Below are 20346 nucleotides of genomic sequence, written 5' to 3'. Positions count from 1 at the left end.
CTAAACAAAACTCTGTCTGTCCGTCGTCTCATAATGTTTTCGCTGTTTCGAAAGGATGCAAACCATGAATTATTTAGAACGTGTTGGTTCGTTGATGGTATATTAAAATTGTAGTAGCGTCTTAATCATGGCGAGGAAAGGAGGATGTGTTGATTATAATATATCATGAATTTAAAATCTCAATTTTTATTTAAGTTTTTGGTCATTGTAATTTGTCTACTGCATGTTGTAACCTGGTAATTTGTACCCAGAGAAAGAAGGCAAAGCCTTTGTTGCAATTAACACTAGTAGCCAACCACCACCACCACCTGCAAAAGGCACACTTTTCCCTTTATTAAGAGAGACAGAGAGGAGATTAAAATATTAAAAAATTTCCAACCGGAAACATATGCGGTCAAGTGATTTGATACTCTGTTGGTTGTTATCATTACGATATTGTTTAAAGTCTGCGCAAGACAATCGTCGGACGGAACACAAATCTTTCTTTTGGACTTATTTGTTTGATGTCAGTAATTCTAACGTACTTCTTCCTTCACTGATTAGAATTTTGATATGGGTCTCCTCTCCTCCACATTGTATCGTGTTAAGAGAGGAAGGAGATGTACGAAGGCAAGCGTTTTGCGGGCACAGGTCAAAATTCGTCAAGGATCGTTTGACACCACAAACTCTTTTCAGTCAAATATACACAACCTGTAAACCTGCTAGATTTAGATTTATTTAGAATTTTGCACCCTTCCATTTCATCTGCCTGCACCAAACCAAAAGCACCACTTTGATTCGGATTTGGCGTGACGGACGACTTTTGCTTCTTCTTGTGATAAGGCATCACAAACCCAAAATCCATGTGTTTTTAATGTTACATCATTAAGAAGCGAGTTCACATCTGCTCTGCTCTCTTAATTCACACTTTGTGCCCTGACTTTAATAACTAAATACATAAACCGAGGCCAACCCAGGAATGAGTGATACACAGAATTTGTCATTAGTATCCCAACAAACAGAACAAATTTACTGAAGGATGATGAACACCACGCTGGTTTGCCTGGCTGCTTTCTTCTTCCTCCTCTTCTTCAAATTTTTACCAAATTTCTCATTAACAGAGACGAAGCAAAGAGGCAAACATGCTGAAAGAAACGTGTTTCTTATCTGAATCAGGAATTAAATTTGGGGTGTAAATAACAAATACCTACAAGCAACTGATCCTGACTTGGTGTTTATTGTATTTTTAATTATAACGATATCATTTCATTTCGTCAGTTCCTGTAACTATACAAAATTAATATTTGCTGGTTTGGCTTCGCCCCAATCAGCAAATCGTATCATCATTATTTGCCTGAATTTTATATCCAACTCGATAATTGACCGTCTTCCTTTTGCTGCTGGCGGTTATAAATATATGGATGTCTTCAATAATACCTTGGCATGGGCAGACGTGCGTTGCACATTTTGCACAATTTTTTTTAATTCTCAAAAGTGCACAAGTCTGTCAGTGTTTGTAATTAGATTTATTTCAGATAATTTCAGTGCTCGTGTTGAAAACTGCAAAGTTATAGGACTTGCATTGAAATTGATGCGGCCTGTCTGCACAAGCAAAATAGTTCCACTTTTCAATTTATTAAAGGCTTTACGCAGTGACCTCGGTTAACCCAACCGACAATGATTTAAAAGGCGAGTCAGACGAGATGAGGTGTCATTTCTCTTATTTCTGTGATTTGGTCTTTTACCAATTTAAAAATATTGTTGTGAAGAGCAAAAGCAATTCAATTTTATGAAACACTTGCATCGTTTGGAAATAATAACAATGTTTTGTCTCAGAGTTTGTAACCTCTCTCGTCTTAAAAGTAAAAGACCAATCAATTGATTATCTATTGGCAGATGGAAAATGTGTGCGATAATATTCAGTAATTACCTCAGCATACACACAAGATGTGAAATAGACGAGGAAAGAAAGAGTGAACAACGTTTAAGTCGAATTGACCAAGTCATTACAAAGTCACGACAAATGCCACTTTGTTCATGTCATTCAAATTTCAGGGATCATTAATTGTGCTTACAAAATTCTACGGGGGTTTGACCCATCATAAATTGGGATCTACACTGGTTGTTATGTCGTTTATGGAAATTGCACCTTTGAGATAATTTGTCAGAAAATGCTAAGTGTCATAAAGCGAGGCAAATTATTATCGGCTGGGATGCATATGCATGTATACCCTTGGGTAAAAATTGTAGAAAAAATTGTAAAAATAATCACATGTTATGATCTTGCTTGTTAACAAGAAAGTAAAAAAATAAGTTCCGATCTTATACATAGCAAAGCAATATATGCAACAATGTGTAACATTTTTGCAATCTGGATGCAGACATCAGTTTTTTTTAGAGCCCGATTCTGTATGGTTGGTTGCTTTCACCACTTTTTAGCTTGGCGGAAGATTCGTGAAATTAGCTACAAAGTTATAATTAATTGCGTTTTACTTACAATGTGTTATCCAGGTGTGGCTGCAATTATCGCAAATTCTTAATGATTCGGCAGTGTCCCCAGCAGCGCAGAAGGATTTGCAGTCACAACCGCCCGCACTGCAGCGAAGTTTCTGTAATTATACAAATAAGAAGGAATTGAAATAATCATAAAATATTTGACCAGACCGAGCAGAACTTGTGTATTTTATTGAGCATTTCTCCATGAAACTTTTACCACGTATCTGTAAGTACGAATGCAGGGTAAATATCTATCAGGTCAGAATTGATGATGACTTTGACACACCCTTGGTCTCCCTCTTTTGAAGAATCGACAGATAAACTCAACAATTCACCCAGAGTCACCCCAGAAGGCGACCAAAGATGAGAATTTTCTCATTGCATCACCAACCAACTCATAAATCACACATTTGTGTCAAAAACGGGGCTGGCACTTGTCTCTTTGGGGAATTGACCAACGTCACTTCAAGTGCTGGGCAGAGTAAATCAAATCTCGACTCAGAGTCAGAGGAGACCATCGCTAAAGAAGATGCGTTGCAAAAAACCACTTTACTTTTGCACTTGATCACATAATATCTACGAACGAAGAGTACTAAATACATTAGCATATGTATGCACCTACTCCTATGCTTTCCTTAAAATGGACATTGTCCATTTTTTGTGCTCACTCCATTTCATGATACCACACACAAACTGAATAATTTCTTGGTTCGTTATTAGTCTCTGCTTTGATAAATACTTTACTTTTAAGGAATTGTATTCCACACATTAGTCTCTCAATTTGGTCATAATTTTGTAATTGTCATGAAAAAGATTACCCTGCACGACGACGAAATATCTAATTATTTGAAAAAAGAACGGACCATAATATGGAGTGAATTTGGATCCAAGACGTGACAGCCAGTTATATTAGATTTCATTGAATCATGACCATTTTCCGTCTATGTAGTTGGTGGGTCCGTGTTTCCTATGTTTGGCGAGTGTCGAAAGGGTTAACCCAATTAAACCACTGCGCGTCCTCTTCCCCTCTCCACACAATTACCTGTCACCCTTCCATCCCCCTCCAGCATGTACCTACTACTTGTTGTATGTCCTGCACGGCGGTCAACATATTTTATGGTCCATCAAAAGCAGAGAAAGTCCGTCAAATTTAATTTAATGGTACAAACAAACTGTCCACGTCCACCCCTCAAAGCAAATTCAGTTTGGTTCACTCTGACGCAATACGTGCATACGTTATCAAATTAAGAAAGTTGTTCTTGGTGACCAAGCAAATCGGATGGGGCATAAAGTGAAGAACAAGACTACGAATTTACTGCTCAAGGAGAAGAAAAGTCAAGAAAAGCACATAAGCAATCACATAACCCCACCACAGCACTTTCCTCCCTGGAGAAATTGATAAGCTAAAGATGGGGATGAATTTATAGTGTGGAGGGTGTAACGCTCCTTGTAAAAGAACTGTGACCAAGATATATTCCAACTTTGCCTCCGTTCAGTCCCAGAGGAGGTGATACCCGGATATTCCGAGATCGCTGGATTTTTCCCACTTTTCTAGGAAAGAATTATTCATAAAGGGTACGTCTCAGGGGGCTGTGGTGGGTTTGAATAACTAGAAGAGCGAACTTCAACTCTGGAATAAACACACGGTCCACATTGTTACAAAAGAGATAAGAGATTGATAAATCAGCAAAAGTAGGATGGAAATTGTTGCAAAAATATAATTTCTTACTAATCCTACTTAATTTAGTAAAAAAACTGTCCACGATTATATGTGTAATTTAGCTCGAAAAACTAATAAATACATGACATAACCACCCTCTCACTCTAAAATGTCCAAATCTTATTCCTCCTCTTTAACCCAACTTTATGCATGCATACGAAGGAGGGGACAAACTGTTGATTGCTTTACAAACTCTAAATATTTGATGTCCTCATCCATCCAGGCAATTACTCTCTCGCTCTCTTTCACCCACTAACACCACTACAAAGCCAAAGATTTCCTTGTCAACATGGTATTCAACTTTCATCTTGGTTCAAATTTACAGTTGTTATTAAACCCCTCACGCCCTCGCTAAAGAGACATGAAGATTAGTCAATTAAAGCTAATTAAGAATTTATGCATCTCTCTCTCTCTCAGGCTTTGTTCATTTAACAAATAATTTTCACACTTGAATTAAACCTCGTATCTCGGAGACTCAAACCTATTAGAGACACTGGATGGTGGCATGAATTAAATATCTCCAGTGGGAATTTGTTTCGCTGTGGAGTCAACTAATACACGAATCTTATTGTTTTTCTCGCTGTTATACATACATGGGCACCAATTAAGCCGTAGTATTACAACAATTATCAAATTATCAAGAGACATGATGTAAAAAGACAGGCGAAATTTTTCCAGAAAAGGTTTACCCTTTCTCTCACACTTTCCCCCTCTCGATTCTTACACGTATGGAGTAAATATCATTTCACCCGATGAAGAACTTATTGGACCCTTTCTTCTTAAGTGAAAGTATTGTATTTCCAAATGGAATGAAATGAGCAAGCCATTTACGAAGGAAGGACGAGATGCAATCAATCAAGTCACTGTAGGAAGAATCGAAACTGAGCTAATGCATGTGACCCTTTCTTACCAAAATCTGCTAGCTGGATAGAAGAACCAACACTTTGTTGTGTGATAATTGATTGATTAAAAGCACAAGGAGAAATCACTCTCTTGACCGATGAGACAGAGCAGATGTTACTTCTTGGAAGGAAAATATCAAATGACAATAATGGCTCGTGAGAGAGAGACCTTAACCTTTGTGTTACATGGTTGATACAATGCGAGTTATGTAAGCGGGGTCAGAGAATGACTGGTTTTCTTGTGATTACTTTTCTTACATAAGGACAGGATGAGCAATGACTTTTGTAATAATCTCGAAAAAATTGTTTTTCTGTGTCATAAGCAGTTTCACTAATTCAATTGAGTGCTAAGTAATTTGATAAATTGATAAAGGGATCAGATTTAATTGAAGTTACAAAGTTTGTGATTTCGTAGATTTCTTGCTACATTTTAGTGCAAATCTTTATTTTTTCTAGTCCTACGATGTCTTAATTGTGCGCTAAAAATTAGTGAGGCACGACAAAACTCTTACGTTTTTAAATTTCTTATGCATAATTTTGCTTCATGAAAGAAATATCACACACACACGTTTTTCTCTTAACGATGAAGGACTTATTGTCGTTTCAATTTTTCAAGAGTCGATTGACAGGTAATAATCCACGAAAGAACAGAAGCTGATTAGACATGATTTGTTTGTTAGTCATAAATTGCAACGTAACGGAAAACAAAGAACTGCAATTTTGATGATGCTAATTAAAACTAATTATTGAAGAAGCAAACAAGCGTTGACATCATTACCATGCACCACTCAACGAATCTCTACTGCGACAAGGACACACATATGCACAAATTTCCACGTCATTTCATCCATTTAAGTTCCTTAATCGCTTATAAATAGCGTTTTATTAACATCCGCAACGACAAGAAATCAATGAGCGAGCCTCGTTTTGTACGGATGACAGAGTAATTCTCTTAAAAGCCTTGGCTATAACAGCCATATAATTTTATTCTAATGTCACGAAACAATTATGAATACCAACAAACAAAATGTCTTCAAGTTGTAATGAACGAGTTGTAAAGTGATGAAAATATGGACAATACTTACGACGAGAGAATGGCTGTAATTATAATTATTAAACTGTCTACAAATTCTGAATCCAAATTGCAATTTGTTTATGAATCTCTGTGAGAATGTGTGGATAGATGCGTGAATAATTGCATGCAAATCTCCTCTCGTAGCTTCTGTCATGCCAATTATTGTGATGAATTTGTTTCTTGACAATGCAAAAACAGTTCATCCATTTTTAGCACAAAAGGGTGGTTTGTTTCGTACAAGATTGCTAAATTGCTGGGCCTGTGCCCTTACACGCAAACTTGAGTTGTCTCCATAAAATGACAATTGGGCATTTGAGTAGTCAACCTGCGGGTGGGAGACTAAATATGTTAGCATTTTAGCAGCTAAAGGCGTTTTTGGAGAGAATCTAATGAAATTTTTATTGTTAGTTGACTTTTGACGTTTCTTTTATCTATTCACCAAATAAAAGACCATGATGATGCCAAGCAGTAAGTAGTGCACACCGTACTGCGACTCGTGACAAGCCCATCAGATATACAGACTTTAAATGGCATTCCATAATTGCACATCCATCCACCTCCACCTACAAAAGTGTATCCACAGTATCGCCTTCCTTCTTATTTTCTGGTTTAAAATTATAAAAAAAACAAATTGCACTTAATTTTCCTCAAAGAAAATGTAGTAAAGTGGTCTCTTTTAATTTTACAAATAGAGACAAAAAAGCAGAGTAAAATAATAATAATAAGGGACTGCCGAGGACAATGTAATGAGACGAACGTGTAATAATAATACTACAAAGATGCATACAAAATTATTGCTTCATTCAATTTTTAAGTCAACCCAGTTTCATGTCACGACCTGGGGATGGATGGATGCTGATGGAAGAGTAAGTACATAAGTAAGTGTGTCCTGTTATATCATTCCTTTTTTCTGAGACGATTCTAATGCTCGAAGGGACGACGATGACCACGTCCACGTCGACGACGACAATAACTATAATAACTTTCGATCATCATCATCATCATCTCCTCCTTCGTGATCGCTTGATGGTAGGCAGCAGGACGGAACGGGCAATAAATTGTGTTCGACAACAAGACTAAAATATTATCTGATCAATATTTTTTAAATCGTTTAAAGAAAATTAAAACTAAATCACGACAATTCGGGCGATATCGACTTTCGAAATTTTTTAGCACGACCTCCTCGCAAAGACAATGTGATATTTTTTGTGAGTGATTAATAATTTCCATAATGTTCACTATCAGGAGGAGGAGGATTGAATTTAGAAATTTTTAACGATCAGAATGACAACGGCGGAATGTCCGACAATATAATAATTGTAGTAGATTGATAATTGATCTGCATAAATTTGAGGCTACGTACGTTCGACTAAAACTAAATCATGAGATTTTTCTTATTTATGAAATTGTCATATGAAAATGTAAACGCCAAGTTATTGCCATTACTATCACAATGTATAACCCTTCCTTCTTCCTCCGAATTAGCAAAAATTATAGTTAGTTGACCAGTTTTTACCTGTGAACTTTCGACGGTCCGTCAATCTCTGCAAAAAATGAACACCTGGTTTCGTCAAACGTCATTTCCCGATAATTTCCTACCGTGTACTACCTCAATTTCAGCATTGGTAGGATCTATAACCCTGAAATATGATTGCTTGTCAATAGAATTGATCTCTAATAATCCCGTCATACATACATACCGATATCACGGCGTAATGGTGTAATGTACCAAACTTTTTCGTGATTACAGTACATACATGCTTCTGTCTCACTCAGCCATCCCATCGGTGTGATTGACTTTTACAAAATCCCCAACCAGACCAAGACCAGTTCCTTTTAAATAAATTTGCAAATTGCCATTTTTGTTTTTGTGCTGTGGGTGCCAATAATTCAGCCTCGCTCAATGAGACGGGTTGATCAGCAATAACAGATTTTTATCTATAATTTCATCTAATTATTGGACATTTTCGCAGTTGAAGGGAAACCTGATATTAATTACGTGACGAGCGACATGCCATGCACAAAATGTTAATCTTTAACTAAAGTGTTCTTCTTACTGGTATGTATAAATTCTTAAAAAGATATGCACGGACAATACGCTTCGTCTTGTTTTAAATCGTCGAATCTCGTAAGAATACAGATTTTATTGCCACTAACCATCGTCCAGTGTTAAAAAGACCATCGGTCATGAAGAATCGAAGTCAGTCAGTCATTAAAAAATTAATTGATTTGTAGTCTTGCTCTCTGCTCTTTATTGCACAGGCGAAATGAAACTGAAAGACCTTGTGTACAAATTAAGTAGGCAATTTGTATTGGAAATGTTAACAATTTGTTTTAATCAAACCATTTATCATTCTCCATTGTTCCTCTGAAATATGGTCAAACATCTGATTCGCCCAGGCAATTGCATACATTGTGCTTATGGCCAAACATGTTGGATAAAAGTTTAAGATGGAGTCGTACACCTGTACGTACAGATTCACCTGCATGTATGTAAATACATATGATATCTTATGAACTGGGCTAAAACTAGTTTGTGCAGATTTAACTTTAATAATATGTGCATAAATTATAAGGCATTGGACATTGAACAAAGTCTTCTTAGCCAGTTTGTCTGCAAATCGGACTCATTCACAACACGCAAAAATATTTATGAATGTGGAGAACGTTTAAGTATTATTTGCCTACCTGGCATTATTGCAAATAGGCAGTAGCATCATTGTTTGTTACGATTAGCTCATAAAATGAAGAGAGATGAGGTGCAAATTAGAAAAGTAGGGGTAAAACAGGGGATAATAGTACAATGTATTTTGACAATTTGTACGCTTAATTTTAAGTACTTTGTTTTCTTCCTGGAATTTGTTGTGTTGTTTACAAAATTCAAAAAACTTTGATATTTTCACTCGTTGTAAAAAGAAGGCTCACTCTTATTATTAGAGATGTATACAGTGCTGTCCGAGTGTTTTGGAATAAATCAAGTTGGATAGAAAGGAAGGTGGAGTTCATTATGTATGCATGGATTCACAGCTTCGTTTCTCCGTTCCTTATCCAGAAAGATTTTTAGAAGGCACTGCAGTTTCGTAGGCAGCATGGATAATTTCGGTATCATCAGAGTAGTAGTCAAGTTCTCTGCCTGCCTGCCTACCTACCTACTTACTACAACCTTACAGTCTCTTCTTGCGAGAGGACTATCGTAATAAAACGACAGACAAGACAAAGAAAGATTTATTCTTATTTTTTTTACTCTCTCGTAATTTGGAAAGATCCCCCTCGCTATTCTCAGGAGCAAACTAAACGCAAAACGACACCCCACACCTCCGTCCGTCCGACTACAACATCATGTCATTCCTCTCAAAGCAGAATGGTTTATGGGATTTTATTACCCTCGAGGTCTGATCTTGTCCAGGTGAAAAACAACACCTCTTTTTCCAACTTAACGAGGTATAAAATAAAGGCGATCAATATTTTGAAAGATAAATATCCATGTTGGGTCAAGTTTCTAATGAAAATAATAAGTGACACATATCTGTGCATGCCAAGAAATCGTCTAAATGCATATTCATTACTTCTTTCTTTCTGGAGTAGTTTCTAGTACAATAATCACACAAGGATTTAATTTTGTAGATAGTAAAGCAACTGGTGAACTTGAAATTGCCGTCTCGGTCTCATCAAAATCATTTGTGATTCAGAAATGCAGCTCACGATCTGTCTGGCTGGGTGTGTGTGAGTGTCTTGTCTTATGTCCTAACTAACCCACACTTGACTTGTAAAGTTGACTACATTTTATGCTTTTCATATTAATGAGATTCCAAGTCAATAGTTGCTCATAATTTGTTGTTTGGTGCATGGGTGATACGAAATATTTCGTATTCAGAGAGTCGGGTGCTGATTAGGCTGCGTATCTACAACATATTCCTGCCTGCTATCACAATAATCAAGATGAAGAACTGAAAACAAAACCGAGACACACACATATCATATCAGTCTCGAGACTCGTAAGAAAATGATGATGAGACAATCCTCGACGCGAAGGGATGAAATAAGTTGACGTTAAAAAATGAAGAGGAGAAAATTAGCTGACGATCGAGAGAATGAAAAAACAAGCGGACAGACAATTTGAAATGTAAATAAGATCGAGACGAGGCGGAGCAGTGTTCATATCCAAAAATTACGCAAACTGATGAATTTATGGGAAAAGGAGGAATCTCGAAGCGAAGACACCCTAATGTCTCAAAGGAAACCGAATTGAATTAAACCCACTTCCTCGTTTTTGTCTACTGCTGCATAATATTTATGCATTTCCATCTCACCGAGTTGGACTGGGGTTCAGGAAAGAAATAAATTAGAAAGCATGTAAGAATCCATAATTAATTACTTGATCGGAAGTGTTGGAAATTTTCATAAAACGTGTGTAAGTGTAATCCATTTTTAATTAATTAACAGATGTGTCCAAAAGTTAAACATTTTGAATAGGAGAATAATCGTCCATTTTTAAAACGATTAGTGACGACAATATAATAATTTGATGATACAATAATCGAAACCAGTGTCGGTTCTCATATAATAACTAAAAAATCCGTATATTAAACATACATATTATTGCCTTATGTTATCTCATCCCTCGAAATTGGACGACTCTTCGCTTCACTGACTCTTAATCTATTTAATGCAGCTAGATTTTGAGAATTAATAATAAAAGGTATCTAGGTAGGCATGTAAAGTTAGATGAAAGTGTGAGATAAACCGTGTGTTATTGCCATCCCACAACCACAACCATCACCATTTCATCCAGCCCACAAAAATCCAGTATCTCATGAAGTAGTAGTTCCTTCCCAATATGTTTAGTTGGATGGAGGAATGGGATAAAAAGGGTTAAAAGTTGGACCCCAAGGTGGAAACCGGTTCTATATTCTTCAGACTACTCGGACCAATTATGACAAGTCTAGAATCAAGAGGAGTGTGTAAGTAAGAGACATCGGAAAAAGCGTCGAGAAAAAATTCCTGGTCTATCATCATGTTCTGTGTTCGTACATACATAATATGTGTTGTGATATCTTGTCTCTCAACAAACGACGACGAACGACGACTATAATATTAATACAAAGAATAAAAGTCATCATCATGGCCGTCCGTCCTTCCATCAAGACAGGAATTTTATTTGATTGCTTTCCTTTCCTGCTTACCCATCCACCACGACTAACCTGTGGATGAAGAGGGTATTGAATGAAAGAAAAAGCCTCCCACTTTTAATTTAAAAAGTCAAAAGTAGTCATTTTCCAGTGAGACGATGAGAGGCAGTAATAACTACTTGAGAGGAGAAATCAAAATAAAATGTGGTATTGTTGAATCGAGATGAATTACATTGTGTTACAGATGACCATGTAAAAATGCGTATACTTTAATATATGTAAGCCGACTATTTTTTTGTCATTGGTCGAACCGCATTAAAAACTTTTGTAAAATTTCGACAGTCCTGTCCTCTCCCTTTCAAAATGCTTTTACTGAAAGGTTGGTCTTCGATGGGGCTCCATAATTTTCTTCAGTGAAGGAGAAGATACGATGCGTAAATAAATGATAGACACGACGACGAGTCGAAGAGCGGATCTGGAAAAGAGATTCATATCATGTTGTCTCCATACTGTTTACATAAGACAAGCCAGGGTGGGCTAACTCCTGTCCTGCGTCAATTCATTTCCCTCAAGAAAACACTTGGACACTTGGTCCTGCTCTTTTTCCTTGTCATCTTTACTTAATGTCATGTCATATTTTATACTTTGTGCTACACTGAGCAAAAAATGGAGAGGAAAGCCTTTTAAAGCGTGTAACATCAACTGAACAGTTTGTCGGGAATAATTTAAATATTTGGACTTGATGCAGATAACTTTGACCATTTTACAATCGTATTATTACATATCTATTATTTTCTAAACCTTGTACGCAATAATGAGTGCACGTAAAATGAAGTCGCTCCAAATAACGCAATGCTGCCCCATCACACACATCATCACGCCATAAATACCAACAGAACCTCTTGCAAAACAACCCCGAGAGAAAACAAAGGACACCCTTTGTCCATCTCTCTCTGGCTGACTTTTTGGTGGAGTTGACTCAAAAATAGAAAACTGTCCTCGAACCTCAGCGACGGCTCGCTGTTTATTTTTGTACTTTAGCATTCAGAGAGAAAGAAGGAAGGAAACCCTTTCGAATGAATATATGGACAGTTTACAAGGCGAAAAAATGTGTGGGGATAACTCAATACTTAATGATGGTCTTAAGAGAGTGGAGAAGCTTAAAATTTAATGAATGACACAATCCGTATGGTCAACTCTTGTCACATGTTTGAGACAAAGTGACGTAAGTCATTTACACGCTGGAAATGCATACGTAACAAGCACACACACTAATCCGAATAATAATAACACTACGAATTCTCCCAATTTTGGGTCAGAATGACGGAAATGTTTAATAATTAGCGTGTCAGCTTAAACAACGCGACATATTTTCACAGCTGTCGTTCCTTAAAAACATAATCTTGTGCTAAGTGGTTCAGGAAGTTGTGTAGATATGATGTGAAAGTTAAAAGAAATTGTAATCTTACCAGGTCCATGTTGGAAATGGATGACGGATTTTTTATGTAAGAAATTCTCGTCTAATTTCGTCCCTCGTCAGAGTTATCTGAAAATTTAGATTTACATATGAATTAAAATTAGCATAGGAATTTCAGCGTGATGTAATCCAGTACAAAATGTGCGCATTAAATGTCTCATCTCTTGATGATATCACTGATTTTTGTATGTGTGATTTGTCCAAGTGGGATTAAAGAATTGTTGCAAAACCAAGGCAAATCCTATGTAGATCAGAGGTGATAATTATTTCAGAGGACTGTCGTAAATAAATTTGTTCAATCCGCAGTCGTCTCATTGTCATTAAAAATCTGGTCTGCAATGCATGAAATGTGTACATTTGGACCCGCTATTTTTAATCAGCAATCGCACTACTCCAATGAAATTTAATTTCAATTCAATCCACCCGGATTTAGATTTGAAGGTGCGGTCTCTTTGGCTTTTGTCGAGCAGACTGGGCCATCGGTCAACTCTAACAGACAGCGTAAATTTCCCCACATTTTACTTGTGACATTTTACTCTGATTTCGTCCACCTTATCATAAGCTGTGCCTGGAATCATTGTAAAGCTGCTAGTTGACGGTCGAACCTGGCCACTATCACCATTATTTTACAACGACATGACAATTAACTAATATTTAACAATGTCGAATTTTGTCCTGATGATATAAAAAGTATCATAAAATTTACGGATCAAAAGGAGCTTTGCGACAATTTCTATGTAAAAGTGTTGTCCTTTCTTATCAAACTTTTGATATCAAAGTCAAATAAACCAATTACATGTTTGATGTCAAATGAGGTAGCGTGCGATGTACAGAGGAACATGAAGTTAGTAGTAGTATTTCTCTGTATGTTCGTAAATATTTGTTTGTTTATAGATAAGTAAGTCGACATTTTTGGTCGGTACATTTGTCCGAGAGTGCGGCTTAATTGTGGAAAAATTATCTCATCATATCGCATGTCACATAAATTAACCGAAATCAAAGGGATTATGTACTTGTCACCCTGCTTGTCACGCCAAGCTTGAAAAGAATGCAGAATCAGCATGCATGACGTGTTTTACACCAGCACTTACATATGTATTCAATTCTCACAGTTTTATGATGCTCAACTTTTGGCCATAATATTAAGTATTATTCTGTTTATTTATCAGAAGCAGATTTGCTTTCAGGTGAAATAAGTAGATACTTAAAATCTTCTTTTTTTAAAGTGGACAATCGAACAAAAGCCACTTATCCAGATTTTTGTCACTTTTAATGGAAATAAGATGGGATTATGGAGGGTAGAAGATGCGACTACGACGGTTACTGGTGTGCTAATCCAATTGTAAACTTTACTTTTATGCTCAGAGAGAGAGACCTAATTCTATGTGTACTTATGGATTATCCTACCTTTAAGTGTGTACACACTAAAATCTAAAATGTCATAAAGTCCACAAAACCAAAATCTGGATTTGAACCTCACTCCAGTATATTAAGCCTTTTGACCAGGCTGCCTGTTGTTACCACCACCATTGTTGTACTGCTGTCAACTTTCAATGTATATAAACCCCAGCGTAATAATAATGTGGATAATAATGGAAAGCTATCTTATGATCTATTGCGCTCCGGATTTTGCCCATTGTTAAAACTTTATTGTCATTAGTTGCTCACTTTACTGGATTCATGGACAAGAGTGGTGGGTGGAGAGCACTAATTGTCATTTGACTCGCTCTGGAATATGTATTTCCACATTGCTGAGTACGCTTTTATACGTGTGATCATACAAATTTAACTCACAATATGCATGTATATGCTCATTATTCGAGTTCTGGTGTCAGTTGGTTTGACAATAACATGGCTCTTTAAGTGTGACCTTTTATTGTATTAACTGCCGCATTGTGACCCTAGTACCAACTTTTGCTGTTTATGCAGCTAAAAGTAGGTATATGGACTGGAACAGCATTAGAAATTGATAGGGATCAACATCAGCGGATTTCCTGCCACTTATATTCGGCTCGTTTAAGTGTCTCGCCTTGATCAACTCTAAGATAAGTTTGTATTTCTGTGGCTCTGTCATTCAGGTAAATTGGAGCGTCAATAAAAAAGACGACAGATAATAATAATAAAAAATGAGAGCGGTCAACTTTAAAATTTTTGAGGGATTCCAGTTCCTAATTGGCTGACTACCTACACAATTATGGGAAATATTCTGCTCTTTTTTCATACCGCATTTTATACTCTGTTATGTACGTAATGTGTCAAATTGACACTGTCCATGTGTAAATATGTATCAATATTTTGTTCAGAAATATATATAATTTTTTAAAAATCCTTACCTTTCTCTCAGTATTTTCGATACATTTGCAAATTTCTCCACTTGACCAAAATTGTGTTTCACTCTTAAACCGAAGTACAAACTAATTTTCTTTATAAAACGTGCCGTGTTATTAGAATGCAAATCTAAAACGGGTCTCAAACTGTCTCAATTTTCTCTGAATTCACTTTCACTCAAGAAAAGCTTATATTTTTTGTGACAATTTCTCCTTCTCGTCGTCTCGACAGGGATGTCGCAATAGAAAACGTGGTAGGACCGATTCTTTCACCACTTTCGGATGAAGATGCGATATAGAATCTCACTTCTCTTGGCTACAGCCAACTGTGAACTGAGTGAGCAGGCCGTGTGGTTACGTTACCATTACTCGCCCAATCTTGGATAATAAGAGTAGTGGCAACCAGCGGTGGTGGTGATGGTGTAACATTACACATGTTGAGAGAAAGGCAAAATGTTGTGTTATGCAATACAAGGAACGAGCTGGATGGAGGGTGGAAATACTTTCCATCCAAAACTACCCTACTATTCTGTCTCATCTTCCAATGTTTTCTGGTGGACTGGACCACGATTTCGAAATCCCAAGTTCACAGAGAGATGCATGCGGAAGAGGATGACATGAGATGAACAAGGATGAAAAAAATATGCTCTTTAGTTTTCATTTCATCCCCATCTTGTGTTTTACGGGGAAAGCTTTGTTAACAAGAGAGAGAAAAAAAGTTGTCACAAAATTTTTGGGATAAATTTTAGTAAAAATTGTGAAACGGTCTAAATAAAGTTATAAACTTTAATATGCGATGTTGTGGTATGGATCTGCACAGTGATCACGGCAGGATGAAAATGCACGCCCAAAAACAATAAGTGCTGATAACTGATCGCATTGTCCTCATTGTGATCACCCTTTTTCTGCAGAAAAATGAGAAAATTGCCTCTGTACAAATGATGGATTATGACATCTAAATACCAATCTGCTCTGGTGGGTGGTTTGGTTGCTTTAGAGGATGTTCAGCTTCTGTTGCTTGCAACTGGCTGAAATAATCCATCGACAGAATTGGCCATGAGGGGTCATCATACACATTTTGTGAGTGAGTTGACACCAGATTTTCTTCGGTGTGCAACAACTTGACTTGTTCTCTGAATGTGTGATTATTAAGTTACCAAAACGTCAAAGGAGAGAAAATCGATACCTACGATGGCCCAGTGTACGTAATAATAAGAAGGAATCAACCGCTTCGTCACTGTCGCGTCCTGACAGCAGTTGACGCTTGACTTGGAGTCATATCAGGCTAAAGGAGGAAAGAAACTGTAATGCTAAACAGATGATGAGGAAAATTCTGAAAATATGTACGTACATATCCCACGAAACTGCATAATTGAAATAAATGGTGTTGGTGTAGTTAGTGGTGGTGGGTCATATTAATTCTTGAAAGTCGGAGGCGTTGAATGTGTCACAAAAGGCTCCAATATCACCACCACCACGTCGTCAGCTTAAATAAACCTTGGAAAGTCAATAAGATTTCTTATTCTGGTTTATAAAGAGCATATAATAATATCAGTTGCATATCTATGAAACAATGTACAAATTTCACAGGAAGCATAGACGTCTAGTTTACTACAATATGTAATTTTGTTGACTTGTCCTCAACAATATAACTTACTTTAATGCTATGTAGTAGACTGTCTTTAAATTCACTATATAATTACATACATACGCCGATAGTAGTAAGCAGAAAAAAATGTAACAAGTTTGGCTCACAACAATAATTTGCTGATATAAGTTATGTTACACTTTTGTATCAGCCAGCCACCCTCATCATCATAATGAATAATGTGAATAATAACCATTGTTGCTCGTCCACTAAAATATTCAGAATTGTCCTCTGGGCGAAATCAGTATAATTTGACCCTTCACAATTTAAAGATGGTAAAAAACGTGTACTTATAAAAACACAAAATTTTGGTCATTTATTGTCAAGAAATGCACACTCGTCATTATACTCGTCACTTGAACTTGTGTGAGAAATAATGCACACTTTATTAATTGACGAACTTTGCCTGATCACAATCCCAAGAAGAAAGAAAAAGTCGTGAACTTGAGGTTTGCAGACGACAAGAGATGAGATTGAGCCGATGGGTGGATTGGATGGATGGACAGGTGAAGGAGAGACGAACTAGCAAATACGAAGAAAGGACAACCTATGAGAATTCCCAGTTTTTATGACACATTCGTAATTACATGTCTCACCTCTTGACTCGTTTTTCGAGACTGGACTTGCGACTCTGCCTGCAAGTAAATTTCCATTTTTCTGAGACAATAAAACGGAACAATGTTATGTTTTTGGTGATTTGTAACTAAAATTCACCTGGTCTGGCCTGGTGGCATTTGTACATCTGACGTGACGCTTATGGATGATGGAATGGACGCAACACTAATAAAATAATGTGGTCCAGTTGTTGTGTTGTTGTTGGTGTATAAACTTCCTCCCTTTTACTGTACATTTTATTACACTAAATTATTGTGCTTTTCTTCATCTACTTCTGGCCACAGGACGAGAAGAAGAAGACGAGGAAAAATTGCAGAATGTTGGCTCTGCTGGACCATTGCATTGTCCTCTTAAATCATGTTGAGCTGACTTGACAAAGCTCCAAAAGACCCACCTCGAACATTAACCTGATCATCAGGAACAATTGTTATTGCGCTCATGTACATAGCTCCAACCTTACGATATTCATGCACTCGGAGTCGCAGTTCATTTTGCCTTTCTTCTTCTTTATACTGCTCAGTTATTACAAAACCACGAAATGGAGTGAGAAGAAAGACCGTGTCAAATAGTGGGATGGCGAAAGAAAGAAGAAAAATGTCGCGGTAGTTTACTATAATTATTATTGCTTTGCAAAGACAACCCAACCAAAAACACCCAGTGAAGAGTAGTCAAGTACCCTTTGTGCTAATGACGATAATGGATATTTGTATACAACTCCTCGCAATAATACCTATGATGACGAAAGTAGTGAATACTTGACTTTATGATCTCACAGTCACACAGGTAAGTCCTTTTATGGCCCAGGTCCAGTCGTCCTCCTAAAAATCGGACCTGTTAAAATATCTGAGCCGTATTTCCCATGCGAATGCATTGATTATAGCACCACATTAAATCAAAATGGTTGGTCGTACATAAAATAATTAATATTGCGACTAGTAGAAATTTTATCACTGATTTGCATAAATTACACAAAAATATTTAGTTAATGAGTCGTTATATATTTCTACTCATCTCATCAAACCTTCCTTGTGTCCAGTCCACCATGCATACGAGGGAATCAGTCTGTTTTAGCAAGCATCTTCCTTGGCGTGGAGTTGTTGGGTGGAGGCGACATGATTAATGGGTTCAACTTCAGTGGGATATTGGAACTTTTGAAGGTCACTTTTGACTCGACTGCACAGATACAAAATTTAAGGTGAGGTCCGTCCAGTTCAGGATCATCATGACGTCGTATACTTCTTGTACGCAATTATTGACTCGGTCAGTTTTGCCTACAATAGGACGTCAGGTTTGTCGTGGTACTTATATAATGCATGCTGCAAACTATAACCTAACCATAATGTTACCTGCCAGCCTACTTGTGTTCTATTGTTCCATTCGTTTGAAAAATTTGTAGAACGAATTGTGTCATTTGTTTGTGAGTTTCATACCGCGCAAAGACGATGATGATTATGATGAAGGTTTGTTGGTCGTGTAGTAAAAGATGAAGAAGTTGGTTACCTGTTGTACATACCTTTTGGATACTTTTTGGGACGGTGGGTGGGTTGGTCACCCGTTCATCATCTATTTCCTTCTTTCCCTCTCTTCATGCTGTCCGCTGTTGACAAGTGGACAAGATTTTTGGGCAAGATGTGAGCGCTACCACCTTTGGCGAGCACGGGTTCGTAGATAATGGGTCGAAATAAATAATAATGATAAGCTCAGCTTTGATGTTAAGCGGATTTTTAGTAACAAGTGCCGAAAAGTTGTTGTACCCATGTTGTAGTTGAATTCTACGAAAATTTATGGAATCGACAAGTCAAAAAGTTGGATAGTTTCGTGGTTTTCTAATCGTTTCTTTGGGATGAGGTTAAAAATATGGACAAAGGAGTGGACAAAGGGTATGAACACTGTCCTTACTTGCTTAACCAGGTAAAATGGGACACTGATTTAAAAAATAACGATTTACAGCAAGAACAGCAGTAGCATGAACCAACTGGCTTAAAGGAGCATTATTTAAAAAATAATCTACAGAATTGTATTGTAACTGGTGTGACACTAGTTTTTTTCAATCCTTATTTCAAGGTTTAAATTAACTTTGTGATCTTGTACATGTATTCAATATAGCAAAAAATACCGTGACTAAACAATGCAAACCAATTAATGAAATGACAAAGTCTCTCCGTAAGAGATCCCCCACAAATAATGACAAAAAAACGCCATGAAAATTTGTACAAGCATTCAATCCGTCGGTTGCTTTCTTTTTTTGTCTCTGCTGCTGCTTCTGATGCACCAAATAATTTATTCCATGCGTTGATTTACTCACCTCTCGTCTCTTATTGTCTCTCTTGGCAAATGCATGCAACAAAGATACACACACGCACCTAAACACTGCATATTTAGAAATGCATAAACCGCAGCAGGAGACAATAATAATGAACAATGGATTACACGCTGTATGTCCTTCCTAATGACGATGGAGAAATGCATTATTTAAGCTTCCACAGATTAGTAACAATACTTGCTTCTACGTGTATACGACCGATGATGGATCGTAATGGTTGGCGATCACCGCCGCCGCCGAAGAAATTATCGCTGAACAAATGCTGATGGACCGTTCCGTCTTGTGAAATTATGATCAAACCAGCAGCCACGTGCTACGGCAAGCTTTGGCGTATGGAGGAAAGAATCGCTTATGCAAATAAAGACTGGAAGCGTGTTGATCGACATTTTAAAATCTGCTACACCCGACCAGACCAGACAAACTATGCAATAATAAGAGTTCACTTTTATTATTGGTTAAATTTCATCATCATCATTGGGTAAGCATGTAGCATACTGTTTTCCTAATGAATGTCACACCTGGCTCCACACTAATCTCCAGAATATGCATGAATTTCTCATTTATTTTGTGTAAATTAGAGACATGCTTAATCATCAGAGTTCACCAATCCGCCGTCACTTGAAATTAAAGCGTGACACACTCGTCGTCTCCCTGA

General features: G+C 37.1%; 1 protein-coding gene across 1 annotated transcript in view; it reads right to left on the bottom strand.

Moving 5' to 3' along the window:
* LOC110848642 (zinc finger protein basonuclin-2) overlaps nt 1-15439 on the bottom strand; it is a 35823-nt gene extending 20384 nt beyond the window's left edge. Inside the window, exons 1-3 of the mRNA XM_022095902.2 lie at nt 15112-15439; nt 12771-12847; nt 2477-2588 (exon numbers count right to left, since the gene is read on the bottom strand). Coding sequence (XP_021951594.1) covers nt 2477-2588; nt 12771-12779 — 121 coding nt within the window. The 5' untranslated portion in view covers nt 12780-12847; nt 15112-15439. The remainder of the gene's footprint in view (nt 1-2476; nt 2589-12770; nt 12848-15111) is intronic.
* Between the last annotated feature and the right edge of the window lie 4907 nt (nt 15440-20346).

The sequence above is a fragment of the Folsomia candida genome, unplaced genomic scaffold (assembly GCF_002217175.1).
Source record: "Folsomia candida strain VU population unplaced genomic scaffold, ASM221717v1 Fcan01_Sc004, whole genome shotgun sequence".
In the NCBI taxonomy this organism is placed as follows: domain Eukaryota; kingdom Metazoa; phylum Arthropoda; class Collembola; order Entomobryomorpha; family Isotomidae; genus Folsomia; species Folsomia candida.
This window is presented reverse-complemented; position numbering and strand designations above follow the sequence as displayed.